Source organism: Athene noctua, chromosome 6 (genome assembly GCF_965140245.1).
Source record: "Athene noctua chromosome 6, bAthNoc1.hap1.1, whole genome shotgun sequence".
Taxonomy (NCBI): Eukaryota; Metazoa; Chordata; class Aves; order Strigiformes; family Strigidae; genus Athene; species Athene noctua.
Window position 1 is genome coordinate 33161605 of NC_134042.1, and position 24957 is coordinate 33186561.

At 36.4% G+C, this 24957-nt stretch overlaps 1 protein-coding gene across 1 annotated transcript in view; it reads left to right on the top strand.

Moving 5' to 3' along the window:
- The window catches only part of SPATA7 (spermatogenesis associated 7), a 47818-nt gene that overhangs the window by 5885 nt on the left and 16976 nt on the right, over positions 1–24957 (top strand). Inside the window, exons 2-5 of the mRNA XM_074910072.1 lie at positions 6062–6142; positions 6794–6886; positions 8489–8536; positions 19670–19803. Coding sequence (XP_074766173.1) covers positions 6062–6142; positions 6794–6886; positions 8489–8536; positions 19670–19803 — 356 coding nt within the window. The remainder of the gene's footprint in view (positions 1–6061; positions 6143–6793; positions 6887–8488; positions 8537–19669; positions 19804–24957) is intronic.

Sequence of the window (24957 nt, forward strand, 5' to 3'; positions counted from 1 at the left end):
ACTTGGACAAAGGTTTCTCACTAACTATTTTTAGTTTAGAGCATTGAGGCATTAGGGAAGAAGAGAAGAAGAAAAGAAACTGGCAGTGGAAGGTGAAGGAGGCACCAGCACCAAACCTTCATAAATTAGCACAGTGGATAGAGTGTTTGCAAAGCATTTGTTAACTTGGATTGAGTATCCTTATCAGCCTCAGAGAGATCAAATGCTTGCATCTCATGCAGATGTTGCAATTCTAGTCCATTATATGCAGAGGTGCTTTCTACATTTTCAGCTGAGAGGTGGCCACTGTGCAAGTGAGAATGCAAGAGTCCTGGAGGCGCCAACAAAACAGTGCACAAAAGGGCTGGTGTCTTGGCTGACCGATGAGCACATTCCTCTGGGACAGCTGGAGAAACCTGAGGTCTACATCCGCCTGGGGCTGAGGATTGTTTATACCCAAGCTAAGGTCTAGGAGCTGCTCTGAGGCAGTCTTCATAGATCTCTACAAAACCTCTAGGAGGTTTTGTGGCTTGTGGTGCTGGATTTAGATTCCTATATCCAACATCCCACCTAAAGTCTCATTATTTTTTTATGGATTATCTTTTAAGTAACAAGTCTTGGTGGCTAAGGGTAACCTGAATGATTTTTTTCAGTATTTTTGATTTGCAATGTCTGAAGTGCCGATTTATTGTAAAAATAGCAGGTCTAATATTTGTTTTAAAATCCTTCCTATGAGAACACTGTAATGAAAGACTGGACTTCTTTCCAGTACATGGTCACATTCCAAATATGAAATGGCTTTGCAGAAAAATAATTTCCATAAATTCTGTGTATCCACTAATAACTAAGAAACAAAGTAACGAATAGAAACCACCATTTCCCATCATTTTTAAGACTATAAAATTAGAAATAAGGATAGCATGTGTTTTAAGTGAAAATGGAAAATAATTTAAACAAAATATCTTAAAAATCTCTTTGGAATAATATAATTATTATTTACCTCGAATACCAGATGGAAAGAATTAGAGAGAAACGGTTTTTAAATTTTTTTCTCTTCTTTTTTGTGTAGTGTCACACACTTGCAGGGAAAGGCTACAACAAGCACGTGGAGGCATTAATAAGGAACTAAAAGATTTAATTAATTTTTAGAAACACTTGTTTGTTCTCTGTACTTCAGGAGAACACACAGTGTGAGAATCTTGATTTTGTATTCGGTTTGTACAGTCTGCTTATATCTGCATGTTTAGATCACACGGTTACATGTATAGTATATCAAAGATAGGAGTCCATTATACATCTCAGTTTCTGAGGTTTAAATCTCAGAAAATTATTTCTTAAATGAAATTAAATCATCTTGAAGTGTTTCCAGTTCTGGAAATATGTTTAGAGAGACCTTGAATTTGTGACTGATAGTTTTTTATTCTAAGTAGAAAGTGTGCATTTTGGTCAGGAGACTTAATTATTGCAAAAGCTGCCATAGTACTGCAAATACTGGGATCAGTTCTGCTAAGTCCAGTTCAGACAAGTGCTCCTATTCCCAAATAATTTATTATTTAAGAACCATCAAAATCAGTAGAAAATTTTTCACTGAAAAAAATCTCACTCTCATGCATGGGTTTTGAAAAAAAGAGGCAGAGTAGCCAAAATGCATGCTACTTTCACTCTGCTCACAGTCCGAAACCAATACAGCTTCTGTCACACCCGTGGCTATCCAGGTGTTCTAATTATTATGCTTTGCTGTTATTTTCCTTTTGTCAGGTTTATATTTGGTTACTATGTAATTTGCTGGAAATAAATCCCTTTCTCCTTTAAAATTCTCTTCACATAGCCTTCCGTTTAAGTTTAGTTTCTGCTACTGTAGAAATAACTTGAAAACACATACTGGATATAAAGAAATACCTGTTCAAGTCAGTAGACAACCTGAAATTATACTCATGAAACATCTGAACATTAACACTTTTACCTCACTTCAGTTGTCTCATAGACACAATAAAATACATCAGATATCCTCCACACAGCAAATCCTCTAGTTTCTCCTCTGACATTAGCAACATATGCCTTCATTGTAAGTATTTGACACTATAAAAAGATTTTGAGTTTCAGACTGAAAATATAGGAAGAGTATTATAAGTTGAATTTGTTGTAGAAACAATGTGTCTGATGGAGCAGCTATGTGAAATAGCCTGGGATCCTAAGAAAACAAATGTTTACTTGTTATTATTCTTTGCTGCTTCTGTTTTCAGTAGTCCTAAGCATTGTTTCAGCTAAATTAGTGTCTCTGACCCTTTTTATGTGATACATTTTCTACATGTTTTGCAAAAACAGGTGGTTCACAGAGAGAGACCCTCAAATGCTCTCGCTGATGAACAAGTTAGAAAATACCTCAGTCCCTTTTTTTGGCATGGGAGTCAGTGTAGGAGCAAGAACCATAGGAGGACCATAGGAAGCTTTCATCACAAGTTCTGCTGTTTATGGAAGTGTATTCTATTTTTTTAATTGAAGCTGTAATAAAATTTACAGTTTGCCAGGATAAGACCCCCCCAGAATCCAACAAGTTATTAAAAAAAAAAAGTTGTTCAGCATAAACTTTTGACTGACAAGGAAATGTTCTGAACAGCAAGCAAATGTCCTTTGTTAATGGCATGAAATCTTTCAGCAGGTCCAGGTGGTAGTGGGGCTGCAACCATGACATTTCAAGGGTATCCTAAAACCTGAGGAGTCAAACACTTTTATTCAAGGTCCTCCACTTCCCAGAAAGTGGTTCAATATTGTAATGGCCTAACTATTTCCTGGAGAGGTTTAGAGATGCCTGTGAAAGGACTAAGATTGTCGTTATCCCGCAATTAGCAGGCACTGGATTGGAAATCCATTTGGTTGGATTGAGGACGTGAAACCTTTCCTTGGCGGCATAGTTACAGCACTCAGGAGGAACCGAGGTCTGGGAAGGCAGCGCAGGTGCCTGTACAGAGACCGTGAGCTCTTGCCAAGTGGTGAATTTCTGGTGGGACTTCTGCAGATTGGAGGTTTCTACATGGATTGGGGGCGATTTCTGCACTGTCCATGTGTCTATAATCAAAATAGGCAGAGGAAACTGTAAAATATTTCTCCCTCCTGGCCCTTTATAGATAATTTTTCTCACCTATGAAATAATGATGCAGGATATAGAGGGGGGGAGGCCTGACTAATTTTTTTTTCTCTTCTTCTTCCCCTTCCCCCCCCCTCCCCCCTCCTCCAGCCTAATACAGATTAATTGTAAAGGACGCGGTGGTGCTCTCCTTAGAGTTTATCCGTCTGCCACCTGCTGGTGATGCAAAGCAAGTGAACATTTCAAAACTGCCTTGTTTTCCTGTAGTGTTGAAGAGGCGTATCTCCAGTTTAAGACAGTAAAAACAACAGGTCTTTGATCATCTTTAACTCAGGGCCAAGGCATTTAACATACCTGAAGAGAATCAGCTGTAGTTATAACAGTGCCTCTGCATTTTTGAGATGCCCATGCTTACCTATGATTCTGTCACATAAAAATGAGTTAGAGGTGGTCTTGTAAGCATTTATCTAGCAGTTTGTGTCTGCTTCTGGAATTACAGTTTAGCTCTGAAATACAGAAACTACTGGAATATTTAGATTATTTTGAACAACTGTGAATGAAACCTGATTCTCAAGTTTCTGCTAAAGTCTAGATTTCTGGCGTATACTATTTTTGTTATCATTAGGAAAAACTTTTATCTACTAAAATCTTATAATCTAACATTCAAGTCCTCCTAAAGACTTGTAATCTTTAAACACATGAGCGTTGTAACTTTAGGAAGTCATGAGTTTCAGGGTGGGTATCCAGCTAGACACTGAATACTATTCCTATGTATAGTGCATGGTAGAGAAATATAATACTTAAACAAGAAAGAAGGCCATTGTTGACAAAGGTTTCAAACCATTGCGAAGGCAGTCATTCTAAATTAAATAAATTCTTGCTGTATGTTTGGAATTTTAAAATTCTTAAAAATAATTTAGCATTGTTTGTCCCTATGTATGTTTAAATTACAAATAGAGATTAGGAAGAATTGTATCATGAGAGGAATTTAAAATGAACCATTTGAAATTGATACAGATGAGCAGAAATGCTGTCCTTTGACTTCAAGGAAAACAGTATAAAGATAAAACAATTGCAGGACAGGATTCAAAAAATCTACAGTAGCATGTTCTTTTTTTTTTTTTTTTTCTTGTCCCTTTCATACTGCTGGTCTGGCAACTTCCCAGAAAAGAGTAGTGGGAGCACTATTATTGCAGACACCACCTCTTAATAGTGTAAAGCTGCAGAAGCATATCCTATATAAAGGCTAGCTTTTTGAGGTGTGAAATCCTCATACTAATTCAAAATTGCCTTCATATTTGTTGGGCTTCATAAGAGTGGGATTGAGTTTATTGATCCAGTTGTAGAGTAATTTCACAACAGGGTCCCTATAAAGTACTCTGCAAATTACCATTATGCTAATGATTTTAATGTTATTTATTTTCTTAAGGCACATTTGTTGCTTCCCCAACTAATCCTAGTCACTTGAAATTTATAAGGTCTTTTTATAAGGCCTCTGGGGAACTTAAATTAAAAAATTATTAAAAGAATAATTTATTTTGCTGCAGTTTCTACTAATTAATAGTGCGTTAAGCATCTTTTGCAACATGCTGTTGCACTTAAAGTAGAGCTACAGAATGTAGTAGTTACGTATGTAATTGCGGTAGCACTCTAACAGTCATCATCTGACAGTGGGAAATTGAAGGGAAAAAAAAAGCCTGGAAAGTCAGGTGCTGGGCATGCAGGAGTTAAGAAGTCATGAGAGGCGTAATTAAGGGGCTTTTAACTTGTGTGACTTGGCTTCTTGCACCCCCCGCAGTCAGTTTGTAATTACATCTGCCTTTGTTGACTCAGCAGAAGGCCACTGAGAAGAGATTCCCACTCATCTTGGGTAGCTCCAGCTAGCTGCTTCATCCAATGAAGGCTGGAGAGCTGGAGGTGACCAGTAAGTGTAGAGCAGTAGAGTTGCTGCCCCAGAGCTGTAGTGCCTCTAATTGCTAGGAAACGCTTATGTGGCAATTGTAGACACTTGAACTGACAGATGAGAAGTAGGATGGAAATGAGAAGACCATATGGACCTTGATAGTAATAATAAATCTGTAGAAATTGGCTGTATGGTTTTATAATTTAAGTAAGCATGGTATATTTTACTCTGTTAAAGAAATCTTGTTTGTTTTGCTTTACATTTTAAGCAGGATCTTGGAAACCTTGGTCATGCTTTGTATACACTAGTACTTGTAGTAATGGGATATGTCCTGTTAAAATTTGCTCAAAAAATGGTGCAGATTCTTAATTAGTTCAGGTGCAGATTTTTAAATTGTAGGCTGCATAACAGACAGTGGTTGTGAGCCTGACAGTACAGCATTTATTTTCAAGCAGGAGATGTAAAGCTTTTAATTCACATTCCTTCATTTTTCAGAACTGGTTATTTAAGTTTTGCCAGCATCTGTGCTTGTCTATAGAGTTCCCAGTCTATCGAACTGCCAGAAGATTGAATTGGCAAACCAAATTCCTCTTACATTAACAATAGATTTTTTGAAATGGTGTGTTCTCATAGATAAGATGATTTTCACAGAAGCATGATTCCTTCAATCTGTTAAACTTACATTTTAGTGTAATACTAACCACAATTATTGTCTACATACAGAGTATTTTTCGTGTTAGTCATTTGACATAATGATAAAATTCAGTCAATAAAAACAAATGGGATGTTAGCATAGGTACAAAACTGTGCAGTTTAATGACCAATGTAAAGTTCAGACTGAAGTGATCTAATGGTTTCTTTTGCTGTTTAGCTCCCTGAACCAGTGAAAGTACTAGCATCTTAATGTTTAGACTAAGTTACTTGACTACACTGTTGTACTTCAGTAATAATGTAATGTTTAAATATAATTTTTTTCCTCTATGTAAAAGGTCCACTACAATCATTTGTTAGTTCTTTAGGAAAAGATTCTCTGCTTTATCTTATCTGTCAAAATCCACATTTTCTTTTTTCTAACATTTGTTTTGTTTTGTAAGTGAGTGAGTACGCAGCCGTTGGCATTCCCAGATGTGGTCCAGCAAGTCCATTTAAAGGACACTTGAGTACTAAGAGTAATGGTAAGTAACACATGTGCTTTCAACAGAAGGTTGATGTGGTTCCTTTTATGTGAATTGATTGATTTTATGACTAAAATGTTTTTATAATTAAAACCTTTGCATTGAGCTCAGTTGGTGAAGTTTAATAGTACTTATATTTAGTATGCATTACTGAAAATACTTTTAAGGAGTGAGTTTTGCCTTGACTGTACTGCTAGCTGGAAACAGTTAGCAAAATATCCAAATATATATAGATGTCATATCTATATGAGCTGCTTTAAAGAACCCTTGAGGTTAAACGTATTCCTTTACAGTCAGTACTTTACATGAGCTAGTATATGTTTCTGTGCCATGCTGCCATCTCAGATGCTTTTTTCAAAAGAGCATAGAATGGAGAAAGAGGAAATTTCCATGTTGATGTTTTCATAGTCCAACTGCAGCCACTTCTGTAGCTATTTATTGAGTTAATGGCTCAGTGGGAACAAAACAAAGGAGACGTTGATTTCATGTGATAGCTGCTAAAGAAAATTAGTTCATTAAGCAAAGAAAATTAGTTCATTAAGCAAAGAAGTTAAGCACATGGTACTTTAGTTTGTGGCTTTGAATTGCCGTTAAAATTTTAGCATTTTAGGGCCTGCCTTTATAATGTTTAAATATATTTTAATCTTACAGCTTTCTGCATTGACTCCTCCCGAAGTCTAACTAGCCAGTACCTGATCAGAGATCACATGGTGTTTCATTATAACAAAATCCTTTCAGCCAAAGGTAAAAATGTGCATATATGAATGAACTTTTTATCCCAAGATTTAGCCCATTCTTTCCAAATAGACTGATATGTCAAGAGGGTATAAATTGGATTGTAGCAATTGGAGTTTTCTTCCTGTTTCATACTTAGACTTGTCAGCCAGGAGATATGACTGCTACTTAATAATACTTCTGTATTATTGGAATGGGAAGTTCTGTATAAAAACATTTTCCTTAAGTGCTTACAAAGATACTACTTTAATTTTAGGGTACTTTGTGCTGTATTCTCTTCATTCTGCTTTTGATGAAATAATGAATTATGAAATAATATGCTGAACTGAAAATTATGGAGAAAGTCACAACAGCAATCATACAGAATTTGTTTTAGGAATGAATGCAGAACATTTTCAGTTAAACTCAGACCACTGTGTCTGTCTTTTTTTCTTTTTTTTTTTTTTTTTTCAAATTTTAAAATGTTCAATGTCTTTTGTTTATAGTTCAGTCGATGGCACTAGGTAGTTCTAAGGACCTTGAAAATTGTACCATGTGTTTGCAAATGAGAAAATTTTGTTACTAATCAGTACAATTGAGCACTAAATAGGTATAGGATTGTTACACAGTTTAATGTTAGAAGGTACTTATATAATATCTAAAGTACTTATGTCTATCAAAAGACAAATATTATGAAATCTGGAACTTAAAAACCTGTTGAACTTGTACATGTTTGCATGTTTCTTAATTATGGTGAGATCCTGATCAAAATTTTTTCAGATTTAGAAATGTGTGTTTACTCCACTGTGAACTGACAGTACCCTGTTGTCGGTCCTTTAACTGAAAAGAAACTGTATTACAGCCAAAGTTATTTTTTTAAGGTCATATAAGGAGTATAAAGTACTGCGTTTAAAAAGTTAATACCGTATACAGAGCCAAGAAAAGTTGTTGTCTGCTAGTTGTTAATGTTTACAGTTCATAGCCTATTTTCATTTTTCATGGCACATACTTGTCTTGGGGCTCTCAGTCCTAGAGATATTAATGCCGAGGATTGGCAGGATGTCCTGAATATTTAAATTAAATGCATAAAAGTTTGCAGGATGTTAGTTACAAGAGAAATGTTTTTTGAACGCCTCCCAAAACACTGTACACTCTTTTTCTAAGTATCTTCAGAAATAGGTTTTTTCGAGGTGGTTCTGCTGATTCTTTTCATCATTTCTCCTTTTCTTAATGTCTGCTTTAAAGAGAAGTACATTGGGGCTTCAGATTCTGCCAGTCCATGCTCACAAATATATTGTCATCTCTCTGCTATAACATACTCAGTATCCTCAAGTGTGCAGTTAAATGCCCTCAGCACAGTGTGTAGAAACCTTTTGTAAGGAATCTTCATTTAAATGATGATTCTTTCTTCAAATGCATATTTTACTTAATTATCTTTATCTTGAAAATTATCTGTATTAATATCAATCTAATAAATACACAGTAACTAGCGTATTTTAAAATGGAGAAAAATTGCTGTGTTCTATTTAAATTAGTCTTTGTTATGTGTTGTTCTATTGCTACTTTTTTCTAGCCACCACAAATACTAAGTAAATATTGAATCACTCACACTTACTTCTTTCTTATTTTCAGCAGCTGTAGACTGTTCAGTGCCCAAAAGTAGGTTGACAAGCATCAAATGTAAGTATCTATGATGTTAATTTTGCAAAAGCTTCTGTAAAATGAACTTAAAACATGAGCCAGAGGAATAGAAGGCTAACAGTAGAATATAACCCTTAATAAAGCATTAATTTATCTGCTTGTTTCTTCAGCTTTTCGCATTCTGCCTCAGCTATTGGTAGGAATCTGCGGTGAATGGAATGCTAGTGAGATGGACCTGGGCTGTTATGAATTGTGCTTAGGATCACAATTTTGCTTAGGATTCTTTTAATTCACACAGTCGATGTAGCACATAAGGAGAATTTCAGTGTTTTCTTCTCACTTCTGATGTGATGTGAGCTTGAACTTTCAAGAAGAGAGCTAACTGGTGCAAGGTCAAGAAGAATTTTTAGAATGTGGGCACCTGGAGACCGGAACTGAAGCTTCTCATTCCATTTAACAGAAAACGGGAGTTACAAGTGCACAGCCCCACAGCCTGGATTAAACTGCAGTTACTTTTTCTGGGAGTTGTCTCATGTCTTAACACTGTTTAAAGATATCAGTACTGTAGCCTTACTTCATACTGTTAGCTGAAGAGAAATACTTTCAAATCCTTGATTTATGGAATACTAAATGAAGTGCATTAGTCAAAGGGGATAAAGAGCAGCTGTTTGTCAAAATAAGAGGTATATCTCTTACCTATCAGTCTTTTTCACTAATGCAATTAGAGAATATTCTTTTTTTCTCCAATTCAATATTTAGTTACAACTTCTGAGGTACTGGAAAAAATTAAAGTATTCTTTTAGGATGGAAAGATAAATCTTCTGAGAATTTTTGTGGTTAGTCTCAAATCCAGTCAAACCAGTGATACTGCCTTGTAAAATGATCAGAGTAACTAGAGCTGATGTAGGAAATCAGTCATCCTTTTGGCAGAAAGACTCAATTTTATTAAAATTTTTTTCAGTACTTCTTCATTATGAGTTGAGACTGAATTAAGCAACAAGGCTGTGATAGTTTTAAGCCCTGCCGGGACCGGAGACCATGTTGTGTCCTCCACCCTCGGACACAAGTAGGGCACAAACCCCAGGTTAAAATAAGAAGAAATTTAATAGAACAGTGTAATCTGAAAAACAACAATAGTAACAACACCAAACAGTAATAACAAGAGATATACACAGAAATACCACAAGGATACAGCTAGCCCACCACGCGTGCTTTCTGCGACCAAAGCCACAAAGGAAAAGGTTCCCGCGCTGCCGCGCTGGACCTGACATCAGCATGGTATGAATAACCCAGCTGGAGATCCCTTCCCTCTGCTTGAGAGAAAACTTAACCCTATCCTAGCTGAACCAGGACAAAGCTGCACCAGGATCAAAGATGGTATATGTGGGCTTGCCTTTTCCTGCTTTCAAAAGGTGCAGCACAGTCAGCAACAGTATTGCAGGGGTATCTAGATTCTGCAGGTTGCAGTAGGAATTTCAGATCACCTGTTCTGCAGAGTCATCTGAAAAACCTCTTCCTTTGCATGCTCCAGCTCTACCAAGATTTGCTTTGAAACAAGCATGAAAATACAGGGTTGATGTAAGAAGAAAATTTACACTTACTTTTTTGTGTAATAAAACTCTCATGTAATTTTCTGCTTCTGCTAGAATCTTTCTTGAGATCCCTAATTAACATTTATTCTTCCATACCTTTTCAGGTCTTGGGTATTTCTCAACACCAACAAATGCCTATTTATTTTAGATTCTACTGTCTGTACAGATAAAATGCTTCTGAGCTGATAGCTTGTGTGTTTCACAGCAAAATGAGTTTCCCTGAAGAATGAGTTCATTTTGGGAGACAGTGACTGCCTTAACCTTAACAGATAATTGTCATGACAGTAGCAGGTGTGCTCTGTTTCAAGGAAATTTTCATTTCAGGTAGCAAGGCTTTGTACAATATGTTTCTCTTTCAATTCATCTTACTCAGACTGGTGTCTGACTATGTACGTCTGTCCTGGTCACAGACAGAACATTAATCTCCTATACAGGGTGTGATGGAAACACTTCACCTTTGTTGCTCCTTTTGTTTTACCCATCTGTTTAATAAAATTGGTACACTAAATCCTTGCTAAATTGCTCCTTCACCTGTTTTCAAACTGGGCTGGAAAAAGCTGCTGTGTGTTTTGTCTTACTAGAACATGCATACAACCAACACATCCCTAGAAGATGCTTCCTGTTCAGAAAGGAAAAAACCTTAAAGCTAGGGGGGGGGGGGAGAAGCCTAAGACTTGGGAGCGCTAATTGTTACTTAGCTGAAATTTATTATATTCCCAAAATGGAGCTAGCTCGGAAAGTGAAGCTGAGCATCATAGCTCAAAGATGGGGACCCTTGTCAGTAGCACAGGATTCATTTGGAAGAAATGCTGGACTTCCATCTCAATCTCCCAGAGCTGAGTATCGAGTGTGGTTAGAGCTTTTTGTCTTAGATTTAGCTAAGTTCTAAAATACAGTTTGTTTGTTTAATGTTCTGCACTGAGAGGAATTGTGCAATTATAAAATGACAATGAATTTGCTATTTTTAAAAATCTGTTTAACAAAGCAATTAATAATGTTGTCTTTATTTCCCTGGAAGTAGCTTCTCAAGACAGTATTATGTCTCTGACCCAGTTTTTATTTTGTGACGTGCTTCATGTTCTCTAATAAAAATGAGAGTGCCAAGTGAAATATAGAAAGCAAAGTAATAAAGCAAGCTTACGTAAACAATATCTTTTTATTAGAATATTCTTCAACATAGTGTGTTAATTTACAATGCTGAAAAATATTCCAAATTACATTTTCATCTTAATTTTTCTGCATAAACTGGTACAAACTTATTTTTCTTGCAGTAGAAGAATCCCCATTTTTTTCCTACAAGAGAAATGTCTCAACATCTGATCTTGCTGGAGTTCAGCACTTGCCCCAGACACAAGGCTAGAAGCTGTATAGCTTGCTTGCTGGTTCTGTTTACTATTTCAGACAAGTGTCTTTCTATGCAATACAGATGAGACACACTGGTTGATAGATTTCCTGTCTAGTGATTTCTCTTCAACAGCTCTGTCTGTATGCATTGTCATTTCTCATAATATTTTGGAAGCTCTACTTCTGTCACATGCCTGCCTTCATGGAATCACAGAAATGTTGGTTGTAAGGGACCTTCAGAGGTCATTTAGTCGTCCTTGAGCTTGCTGCTCAAGATAGGATCTGCCAACACTAAGTCAGTCAGCCAAGTCTTGAAAACCTCCAGGGATGGAGATTCTGCAACCTGAGTAACCTGTTCCAATGTCGCAATATCTACGTAGCTAAAAGATTTTTTCCAGATGTCCAATTCAAACACTGTCAGGATTAGAACAGAATTTACTTGAAAGGGTTTATCCTGGTAATTCCAGTTTTAAAAGGCAGATTTTGGATGGTGAATTATAAGGGTTTTAGATGCCATAGTTGAAATTGTTGTTTCACAGTGGTCAACAGCAGAAGTGTCTCAGCTGCAATAGGTCCAGGATTTACATATAGGCATTTGTATCAGATGCTTAAGATTATCCTTTCTTAATAAAAATCTTTGAGGATTAATATCTATACTCAATGTGTGCATGTAACTGATATTTTTTTCTGACCTGTTTTCTTCATATGTTTTCTCACCTGTCTGAGATCACTTTATAAACATTATAAACTCTGCCCCACAGGCTGAAATTTGTGTGGTTAGCAAAGGGATAATTCCATGGGGCACATCTGCTTTCAAATTCTTCGTTATTGATCTCACTAACTTTAAGGTATTTAAGGTTAAGACTACTCAGGCATGCCTTGTCCAGTATCTGCACTATTCTTACAAACTCTAGATGTTTAGAATGAAATTGAAAATTATTTCATTTTATTTTGTACCTAAAATTAGAGTGGTTGAGGTTTTTTCCAACTGTTTTATGCATCGTTCATCAAGAGCTGCAGGTTTCTGTACTGTAATCATAGCAATACCAAGTGTTACATGTTCAGGTGTTAAGCTTCGTACAAGGTATCACTTGTAGTGTCTCTGGGCAATCCACCAGAGAATAGTTTTTCTTCCTGTCTTTTATGAAACAGATTATGTGGAGATGACAGCCAATAGCTCAGGCATTAGCAGTATTGAAAATGTACTGAGGAAGAAAATAAAGTAAAAGGAATTTTAGAATATTTTCAAACCGATTTCTTCTTTCTTGCTGGAGGTGGAACTCACACATGTGTCCAGGCATGGTTGCAATATCAATATGGGTGAATATCAGGGGAATCTCTGTAGTCAAGGGGTAGTTCTGTGCCTGTCACTGCCTCAACTGAAGCATATATAACTTTTTTCTTTTTGTATTCCTTGTTTTATTACTTATTGCATCCCAAATAAGATTTCCATTCCACCTCTACTTCAAAAGAAATTAGGAAGGGTGGGGTGGGGTGTAAATTTTCAGTTTGAAATGCTAAGATTTATTAATAGCATAGTTACAAAACAGAATTCTTGCAGATAGTGTTAAAAAAATCCCCTGAAAATATGCTTCATGCACTGCTAAAATAGCAGGTGAGTATTTCCCTTTGGGGTTGTTGCCATGAATCAGTCATTAGTGTTTAAGAATTAAACATGATACTGTAGTTGGCATTCTCCCTGACCAACTGAATGTGTTCTGTCCTTAAAGTGGATTTAGTTTCTACTGTTCTTTTCCTGGTATCTTAGCTGGCAGCAAAGTAGGCAAGCTGCCATGCCACTGGGCTAGCAGTGAGCATGTTCTTGTATATTAGATCAGCCTTTATTGACTTAAAATAGTTGTTAAAATGTGAAACTTCTGGAAATGTGAAACTACTATGTTCAGAATTAGTCCAAGCATGTTGATTGATACTAGTGGCCATTAGAAGTCTGTGGTTGTGGAATTTGTGCCAGAAAACTTGACAAAAGCTATGCCAAATAAGACAGCTGCTGCTACACATGCCTGGTTTCTAACAGTACTAACTTTTCAACCCATATGTTTAGAGGTTTTTCCACAGGGCATATTGATAGTACAGCCTGAACCCAGTGATTAGTGTGCTTGGGAATGCAGGTCTCTGATACCGAGAAGGGGGGGGGGGGGGAAAGAAGAAGAAGAGAAAAAGAAGTATTCTGAGAAGTTACCCACTAGAAATCTATTTTAGCCTGATGGGACTTGAATGCTTGGCGGGGGTGGGGTTGAGAGGTGGGGAGGGACAACAATTCAGTCTGATTAGTAATGTTGTTCTACTTTTTGGGGGGTTAAGTTCAAGTAGAAATATCAAGAACTACATATCTTTACCTAATTCTGTATTTAAATTTTAATTCTTCATGTAATCACATATTTTACATTTTATCTGTCTACCCTTTATGCTATGAAAAGCAGAGATCTATGAAAAGCTGTCTTACATATTTTATTGCTGCTGTTGTTTTATAGGAAGTTTTCACAATATCTCCCCATCTTTGATTCTTAACTTTTCTGTTGAGTCTTGTTCTTACATATGCATTTCTGAAAATGAAAATTATATACAACTAATATAACTTCTTTAAATTCAAACACTCAGCTAATTCTAATATATGTTTTCAGAGTTTAAGTATGTCTTTGGAAATATGTTCTAGTATGTTTATCAAGTCTGATACTTTTAACTGTAGTCAGTTTACTTTTTGCAGAAGTAAAAGTTTCTTCTACAGAAAGGTTTTATTTTTTTTAATGAGAGGTAATTCACTTTAGATACATACTCAGTACATCAGAAATACATTTTTCACAGAGTTTGTAGTTGTGAAAAGACATTAGATCATCTAGTCTGACATCATGAGTTAAGCAGACCAAAAATTTCATCCAGTTGTGCTGATATGAAACTCAGCAACCATACTGAATATGTAAATAAGGTACCTAAATGAGAAAAGCCTGCAGTCTTGACCTATAAATGTCAAGAAACAGAGAAAACATAATTTCCTTTTTAGTTGTTTCAGTAGTTAATCATCATTATTATTGAAAATGTGTCCCTGATTTTTAATTGAATTTAACCAACTTTACCATCTGTCCCCTGGAGGAGCGGGGGTTTTTTATACTATTTTCTACCATTACTGAGGATCACAAGATAGCTATAGCATACCACGGGAATGAAGAACGGGAATAAAATTATGCTTTCCACTTATTCTCAGCATTAGCTCAGTACAGTATGTCTAAATTTTCCTTGGGGGCTGCCCCAGTGGTACCTTGAGACAAAATCCACTGTCCAAACTCACCTAGAATCCAGATGAACCTCTCTGTAGGGTAGGTGGATGGAGGTTTACCTGAGAAAGCTCAGAAGTTTTCTTCAGCGTTGGTGCAGCACCTCTGTGTAGTAGGCTGTGCACAGGCTGCTGTATTCTTCATACAGCTGACAGAAGTATCTAAGAGACGTCTGTCAGATGAGGACCTCATATGAGGATCAGAGGTGGATGGATTTGGGATAATCTGTGCTTCTAGCCTCTCTTGAAATTCCGCTGAAGGATTCATGCCTCACTGCTAGCCTTTATTTCCAAGCTTTAGCAACAGCCAAATTTTGCCATTAGTATCTTTGCCAAGCAGTATTACATTTCTGAAGTATATTCCCTGATACAAACATTATTTGATACAAGCAAGGCTGTAATATCAAGCCCTTAATAAATCCTTTGCCACCTTTTTTATGGTGATTCCTCCCTTATTTGATGAAACAGTGCTACTGGTAATGGATGTGAAGGACTGCAGAATTGTCTCAGAGTTATGAAAATTAAAATTTCTGTATTAAGAAATTTAGGTTCAGACTTGTGAGAACCTGAACTTCACACCCAGTGGCAAAATTCAATTTGCATTTGATCTCACCCCAGGTGCTTAAATCATGGTGTGCTGGGGATTTGTTTAGAGCTGGGAAGCTGATAGTAAAAATTCTTACAGAAGAAGGAGCTTGCTTGCAGAAATAATATCACCAGTGGATATGCTGAACACTCTAATCATGGTCACTGCAGGCACTTCGAGCTCAGCAGAAATGATGTTGATGTTTGCATTGTTTATCTAAGAGAACTCATAAGGGAAATAATAACCAGAATTGTGTTACTGCAAAAATAACTAATATAAAAACACAATGGAGAAATGCTCAGTGTTGGACAATTCTTTTGAGATACATTGTTCCGCAAGCTAAACTCAATTTAAATCTAACTTAATATTTCATTGTCTACCATGGATTATTTATATCAAAAATGAAATAACTTGAAAACTGCCAGTCGTACTGTGATGAGACATATGAGAAATTTAGAGATTGAAAATTCAGAGCAAAGGACAACCACTAGCATTCCAAATCATACTGTCCTTATAAGCACAGAGCTTTTAAGCTGCCTAGAAGTGTGGTATGTATGATTATTTTGTTTCTTCCAGGTTTATGACATTTTTTAATAGCTCTAAGCACGCCTCTAGAAATACTGGTGCAGCCTAGGCTTAAGGAAAAAAAGAATCAAGCCTACAGAGGGAGTATTCTAACAGGGAAATGTAACAATGTGATCTTTGCTTTGGAAGTGTGCTGTACTCTCTGCAAAAAGGGTATTTGCCTAAGCGAAAGTGTTACTTCTATGACAGGTTGATCAGAATTTTATAGATAGCTCATTATAGAGAATGCAACAGTTCAACTTCTAAAATTCATGGTCTTTCTTGTGCTTCCTTTCATTGACAACAGAATTAAGAGAACAGATTCACAGGGTGGGTGCAATAAGTTATGGAATTCAGTTTCACGGACTCTGAATTTATCTGATATACAAAAGTCACTACTTTGTTTATATTCTAATAAATTTTCTCTTTATTATAAATCTTTGTGGTGGTTTTGAGCACAGCAGTTAATGAGATATAATCAATCTCAAAGTTTCTAATGAAGTTTTAAAAGGGACTCATGTCACTTGGATCTACAAGCTATTTTTTTTATTCCTAAAAAAAGTTTTCTCTTTTTAAAAAGATGGAAAAAAACCAGTGGTTTATTTTTTCTTTTATTTTTCACAAGATACTTATTGCCTTGAATTTTTCCCATATTTAACTGTACAAACATGGTATTTTCTGGAGCCAATGTACAGTAAAAGCTACTAGCAGTGAAATTATTAAGGATATGTTAACAAATGTAGTTGATGTTTACTTCCCACTAGTCTATGACAGTATGCCAAGGGCACTCTTGACAAATTTAGTTTATTAAACTCACTGAAAACTAACAAAACTATATCTGTGATTGATCTGAAGCAGGAGATATCTTCAGCAGTGAGAAATCTGTCTGATTAACAGATAAACCTGCCTTTTAAAGCTGCGTGTTTCTTCCTGAATTCTGGTCTCACTCTTCTTGCATTCAATACATTCACAGCTGCAGAACAAGTGGTTATGTATGGCAGCCTTAAGCATCTTCAGCTCTTATCAGTTGTAATTAGTGCCTCAAAGGTTCAATCCGTTTATATGATACCATTTTCTGTCTGTCTGAAAGTCAGATGGAAAGGCTGGATTCTCCAGTCCCTTCTTGCGGAAGGGATATATGAGTAAAGGGAGGTAACCAGCACGCATGTTTTTGTGTCTGTACCCATACCCTTCTCTGTGTTAACTTGCTGATTGCCCCAGGGCTATCTTAACTTACATCTAGCTGTCTCTTTACATCTACATTAACTCTTTTCAAGAAGGATTTCTGTATGTCTTTGCTTTGCTGATTTCACAGTTCCAAGCTTTTACAGCCAATCTAGCCTGAAAATTCCCTACTTTGGTGAGAGGATGGGTACACTGCTGCGATTTTCTGCCATTCTCTTTTGCATATGTCTGCTCTGCCTTTCAGTATGCATGAGTGACTTTATAGCTTTTGGAACGCGCTTAATGGATTAGTTGAGCTAAGCTCACTATATGACTGGTGCGAGGCAAAGACTACATTTCCTGTGCAGGTGACAGTAGTCCCAGTGGGTCATTCTGACATCCAAAGATAGCCTTAGCTGGCATACTTACTATTCTTTCTTTCTTTACTCATGGGCACAAGCCATGCTTTGGCTGAGAAGCGTTGTAGCACACAGTCCTTGAGGAGGTTTGTACTAGTGGGCTTTTAGAGCTTTGAATGACAGTAGTAAAGGCGGTTTGTCCACATATGTTAAATCTCAGACTGTACCCTGTAAAGAGGAGACAGAATAAGGAGGAGAACTCAGTTTTGCAATACTATTCACACTGCTTTGCACTTTGCCCAGAAACTCATGTTAAGCCATGGTATGTAGGTAGGACATGCAGTAAAGTTATTAAGCCTGTCTTGTCTTAAACAAACCCACCTTCCACCTAAGCACTTGAGTGTAAGGAAATTTCTGTTTCAGACATCTGCTTGCACTTTAAAAATGAGACACCCATACTTCTGTATGATTTGCATTTTTTCTTTGTAGAGCTCTCATTCATTCATTATTTCCCTAGATATCTATTCAACACTCATTTCAGCCATCACCATTTTACCTGAGCAATAGGGAAGACTTGAGTTTTCACAGCTTTCGTGCATATGCACACACTCACACACTGTTGACCCAGTAATTATTTATCTCAAACATACAAGACTTCTGACCTGTATCTAATTTTTGAGTGCTCATCTGTAACTTCTAAGACAAACACGATTAGAAATAATATTAATTTAGAATAGCCACATAATAGTAATATAGCATAGGAAGAAAAATATTGAGTTTTAATTATTTAATGGTACAGTGTATTTTTTCCTCCTGTTACAAGGCATATTTTTAATTCAAAGTTGTTGAATTTAGCATATCTTAACTTCAGCTGTTTTTTTCCAGTAATAAAAGCAACTTCATGTTGTAAGTACTCTAATGGAATATGCTGGATAAATCAGCAGCCATAAAGAAAAATACTTTGTATTTTACATTCAAATTATAAGAATTGAAAGAAAAAGGAAGAGGGATTTCCTGTAGGAATAAGAGGGATTTTGCATCTGAAACAATAATTTCTACTTTAAGGGGGGACTAAGATGTTTAATAAAATGAATACATGTACTTAAATAATTCCTAGAAATTAATATGTATGTAGGATTAATGTACACAGATGAATGTATTTTAAAGGTTGATTAAATGTCCTCAAATTGCTGTAGTTCTCAGCTGTCTAGAAGAATGTACCACACCAATCCATGAAGTTCTTTATATTTCCATGCGTTTAGTCATGTGCGTGAAGATTGGGATCTGCCAGACTATGATACAAATATATTATGAAACCAAAGAAGAAATCCCCAAAGGCGTTTCTGTCTATGTGCCTGTATCCAACAAACCATTCATACACTTGGGTCTTTGTTAAGTGAATGAGAAATGCAATCAAGAGTTAAAACAGGTTTCACTGTGTACGCAGATTTCAAAAGTGTGCTTGCTCTTCTTTCCCTAATGGAAACTAAATGGGAAATGTTTTTCATCAGCTTCATCTGGATTTTTCAACTTTGTGAACTTCATCTGTGGCACCCGAGTGTTCACAATATACAAAAACTTTGGACTGTATTATGCAAGATATCAGATGTAGGTTACTGATAGCAGACTGGAACACTGAAAATTTACCCATGTTCTGGGCTCCTCTATCTGATGGCATAGGTACCTAACTCATCTTCTGTGCTGCATGTACACTGCAGACCAGTGTAGACTGATGACAATTTCCCCTCCTGATCTGACAGTGGCCCTTTCAAAGCATCTGCTTTCATTTTTTATATTCTCGAGATTAACTACTTGTTTTGCCATGAATTTCTGTACTTGGGGACTACTTGCTATTTTTCCATGGTGTGAGCATGGATTTTTTACATGTCAAATTTACTAACAGTAAAAACGTATTTTTGCTGAAATACTGGATGAGACGACAGTCAAAGGAGTTCTGTCTGTAAAAAATTGAGAGTAAATATGTGAGTTTTTGAGTAGAGTCTCTGTTAGCAGTACTGATCTTGGAATCCCTGCATAGTGGTGAATACAACTAATAAACTGTAAGATGAGAATACTTCAAGGAAGCTAAGGAACAGCTTCAGCTAAGATACTGCTTCAGCTAACACCATACTCTTAACATTTTTCTTGTAAGAATAGAGATTTTTTTTTTAATTGCTGTGTGTTGTAAATGAAACTACTGAGCAGTTGGAAACCCCTGTAAGGTTTTCAAATAACTTAAAAAAGAATGGTATTTCTGTTTGTCTCTTTCCTAAGTTGCTGACCAGCAAAGAAGAGAGAAACTTAAAAAGAAGATAGCCAGGTGTGAAGAGGAAATGAGTGTGGGGAAAACTGCCTCCCGATCCAGCTCAAGAGAGAGTGGAAGGCTGCTGCCATCCTCTTTTGGAAAGGTAGATTTTTTAATTTTGTTTAGTAGATACCAGTCTACTTGCCTCAGCGTAATAACAGCTGATCACTGCTGTGCAGCAGCTCTGGACGGAGGGCTGGCATATTTCAAGCAGCAGAAAATAGAGAAGGGTCTTCCTGGCATGTGCCCAACACCAAATGCATGTCTCAGCCTTCTGACAAAGATGGCAGGTATCTGGATGAAGAGTGCTTGTGGTAACAGTCAGGCTCTAGTTACCCTTGAATTCTCTCACTTTCATCTCAGCTTAAATTCACATGTCCTCTCTGTCACTCCAGAGCTTTCTACCCTTTCCTAAGGCAGAACTCTATTTACCATTAATCTTCCTAGAGGAAGAGTCAAGAATCTTCTTTTTTTTTTTCCTGTATCCAAAGTTCTACTTTGGGAATATATCTCATAGCTAACGATATGCTACATGCTCAAATTGCAGTTACTGATAGTGAAAATAGTACTTAAGCCATCAAAACAGGTGCTTTTCTGTCTATATACATAGGTTCACTTATTTTGGCTGGCATTTCATCCACATATGTGCTGTATATTTCCAAATAATAAATAAATAGCCTAATAAATTACATTCTCTTGCTCATCACTATAAAGGAACAATTGCAACTTAAAGCAGAATGGTGTTTTAACTCTGTTAATTTTAACAGCAAATACTTCATATGTTGTTTAAATATCTGTAGAGCTGGAGAACATTTCCAAGTAGTACAGAAAGCTCACCATTAGTTTCTTTCTTTGCGACTGGTTTTTGTCTGAGTGTGACATTATTGCAGTGTAGAGAGATAATGCTTTGGAATTCAGCACAAGGCTTTTAGTTATGGATGAAAGCACAGGCATGCATAAGAAAGGGGGGAAATAGCATCTTTAAAATCCAAATTTTTGTTTTTATGAATAACATTTTTTTCCTTCCATGTTATTTTCTGCAAACTGGGGGCAGAAGTTCCTTAAATTATTTCCTGCAAAACCAAGTGAAGTGTGCTTAAAATGTATCTCTAATCATTGCATAAATCCTCAGTTTTAAAATGAAGGGATTCATTTGTGGTCTTTAACATAATGTTATAACAGACTGTTGCTTTTGTCCTTTGTTTTAATCATTTGCAAAACAAGGTCTTCCTAAAATAATGATCTGTCCCAGTTCTTCTAATCAGTTCCCACCAACATTTGTCTTGAACGTGCAGTATGTATCATGCCAACAGAAACTGCAGCTTTCCTTATGTTTGTTAGCCTCAGGGTATAATTCATCAAACTGCCTGAATCTGAATTTCAAGTTATCAACTAAAAAGTATATTTTAGGAAGTGATGTTGGGAGAGTTGACAAATGAATGTTTAACTGCACATAAAAAGTAATCTTTGGATAGAATACTTTTTTTTCCTCTAGGTGGTTTTTTTTAACTTTACAAATGCAAAGAGTAATCTTCACTAATATACTATTATGCATTTTGTTAATCAAATCATTGATTGCTGGACTTACAAAATATGTTTCACTGTAGTATAAATGAGCACCAGTGAGTCTGTAAAAAGTGAAAATCTGTAAGTGAGCCTTCTGTTAGAAGGGTAGGCAGTGGAAGTAATTGGGCTGTTATATTTTTGTGCTAAAAATAAAGCCCCATTTAAACTTTACTTCATTTGCCACAATATAGATTGATTTCCTATGCTTGTTTATACACCAAGGGAGAATTCTTCTATTTCGGTGATTGGATGTCTTCTAATGCATTGTGAGGATGAGTTAGCCATTCTAATCGTATTTCTCTAGCCATCAGGATATATCAATAGGTGACAGCTGGAAAACAAATTCTAAGGATGCCTATTAAAGCATGTGATAATGTAGAGGATTTTTGCCACACAGGAATCATATTATTGCTGTCACTGTTGCCATTAGGAAAAAGCTGATTATATATCCTCAGTTTGTGGAACTGCTCCAAAAATGGTTCTGTTGAATTAGGAAATTCATGGGTTGGGATGAGATTCAGCACAAATTTGAAGCAGTCAACCTTGGAATTCTCAAGGTTTCCAAGGAGGTAATGGCAAGAGTAGAATATGGTCCTGTGCTTAATAAGCATCTGACAGCATTACGGAAGGAGTGTAAGAAAGAGAGGCAAGTAGAATTCTCCTGGCTCTGCCACTCTTACATTCAAATGTAAGAATACAAAAGTTAAAAAAATTACTTTTATGGTGGCTAATTTCTTGCCTATAAAATGTGGCTCTTGTAAAATGTGTATCAATTTAAGAGTAACATATATACATATATATTGTAACTCTGACAAGGTCAATGTCTGGCTAGATTATAGGCTCAATACGTGCTAGCCAGTTTTGATATGTGAACCTGACTTTCTATTTTCAAAATACTTCATTCTGCTAAGTCTGGTGCCTTTATTTCATCATTTTCATTTTTCACATAGCTGCATTTATTATTATTTAATGCTGCAATAGAGCACAGTAACTGTTTTCAATTGAGACTGTGCTCTGTGCATGGTAAAACCAGAAAGAAGTAAAAATAATTCTTCTAAATTATATAATACGTGTTACACATTTCTTAAAACCTCTGTGATTTAGTCAGTATATTTTATTATACACTGAGCCAACTATGAAACTGAATAACTATAATGTGTCTTGAACCTGACTGACCTACTCTTTGACTGTTTTGTACAAGGGTTTAAATGCACAAGAGCAGTGAATTCTTTATCTGCTATATCTATTTATAAATTTTAATTTACTGTAATGTGAGAATCTGCTATGATACGTAATGAACTGAGAAAGTTATTTCTGTTGTGGTTACCGAGATTTCATTCCTGACTTTTAGAAAAAGCGATTTTCATCAAAGAGAGCCACGAGTTAAGATGTGATAGATGTTTATGGTGTGCCATGCATTCCTCTACTTTTAGCAGAAGACCTAAGTGAGAAGCTAAGGAGCAGGCTCATTTTCAAATGGGACAATGGAGCAGTCTTTAGATGGGATTGCTAGCAATTAAACTACTTCAAGGACCGTGGTTTATCTCTCACAGTCATGTAGAGGGGCAGGGAAGGCATAAGATGTCCTGGGGAAAGCTGTACTTCTGCTTCTGTCTTTCCATATAACATAATAATGATGGTTAACACCATATGTGAAAATTAATCAAAACTGGACGATAAATTACAGACACGGATGCGAAAATAGCTGCTAAGTTTGGTTTTGTGTCTTTGCAAAGAGGTAATTTTTGAGCAAGTATTTAGAGACTTATTTAGACTGAAAAGCTTGAGGATGGATAAGCAGCACATTTGCGGGTATCCACTCATTTATCTGTCAGCAAATTACTTATATATACTCTTTCTTTAATGAATTACCTTAAGTTTTCTCACAATAAAAAAGGCTGTTTGACACAGTCTGGAAAGTACTGTGACATCTCTGCATAGAATGACACTACCATATAGTCTTTCCAACTGCTACCAGGGATGGGAAGCTAGAGAAATCCATAGATTTTTTTTTTTTTTTTTTTTTCTGTACAAAGATGATTTTTGTTTTTAAACATTCATCTGAGTGATTCAATGGGTTAAACAGCATGAAGCTCAGGTCAGATGGGGCTCTGAGGAACCTGGTCTAGTGGAAGGTGTCTCTGCCCATGGCAGGGGGGTTGGAACTTGATGATCTTTATGGTCCCTTCCAACCCAAACCACTCCGTGGTTCTGTGACTTATCTCTGAAGCAAGAAAACCTGAACTGAGCTGTCCACGAGTAAAATCTCTAATTTGAGCAAGACTTGGTATTTCATATCCCATGCTCAGATCCTATTAATAGGCATTTCTTGCTATTGACAAAATTTTTTAAAGAAATTAATCCATGCCAAAAGTCAGTTGGAGGAAGGCCGCTCCATGGGAGGGTAAAATTTTGCTTCTAACCATTTGAAGTGCAGTTGCCATTGCATTGACATTTCCAAGATCCTTTTCAGCTGTTTTTTGAGACTTTTTTAAGAATGACAGTTATGACCGTTTGCTTGTGCATATGAAATGTAGATTAGGAAACACCATTAACTGTTTTTAATCTCTCTTGTTAATTTTGTATGCAGCACGTGTGGCTACTCAAATCCTTTACATTTAAAGGTTTATTATACTGTTACGATATTAACAGACTGAAGATGTATTGTGCTTGAATTAGTTCTGTCAGCATGAGAGATATAAGTGACTAAAGAAAGCAGAAGAACCTTCTGAGCATCAAAGAAAGATGTTCTTGTCAGGAATGCTCAGTACGGATTTCCTTTCAGGCTTCATAGTGACAATCACCTCTCATGCGGGTTGTTTGAATTAATAAGTTTCCATATGCACATTCAGTAATATCCCTTACTACTAGCATCACAGTATTTGATGAAAGTAGGAACATACCACATTATACAATTGAACACCACACACACAAAACAAAAGAACTTAACAGGAACATAGTTTTGAATGAGAAAAACTGTTGATGCCAGTATGCAGACTGATTATACTCATACAGGTCTTATTTGTTCACGTATTTGTGTAAATTTTCTCACTTGCCTTTCTTAATTTCTAACTCATTATCAAAGTGTGTAATGAAATGAACAGATGACATACAATGGGGTTGTGAGAGCAGCAACTGTAAAGGCAGCTTGTTGCTCACTGCAGGAGACCTTTGCTCTGTCCAGACAGCAGAGAGCAGGCACTCAGCCCACATACAGCAATATTTAAGTGGCTTATAAATGGAGCTGTCTCAAGTTAAAAGAATCAGATGCTTATTTATTACAAAATTGCAGCTTCTGTGTCTTGACAGTGCAGCTCATAAAGTGTCTCTCTGATCTCATTTTATGATGGTAGATGAACTATTCTATTGGAAGACCTTCTCATACAAAACCAAGTTAATTTTAAGACTTAAATTAATCTTGGTATAACCTCAGTGACCCCAGTGAAAGGTGCCTTTGGACCTTTTATGTGAAAATAGATTTAGCAGGCTTTCTTTTCAGAGTGTGTTTTTTACAAGGCAGCTGGTACCTCAGTACCAGGCTTCTGTGTAGAGAAACTAAACTTTTTTAGAAAGTAAAAGTAACTTAGAGAAAAATCTGGATTCTTTCTCCGTGTTACTTCTCTTGCCCATCAGATGACAGCGGTATGCTTTCATCTGTTTTACTGAACTTTCTCTTCCACAAAGTCCATGA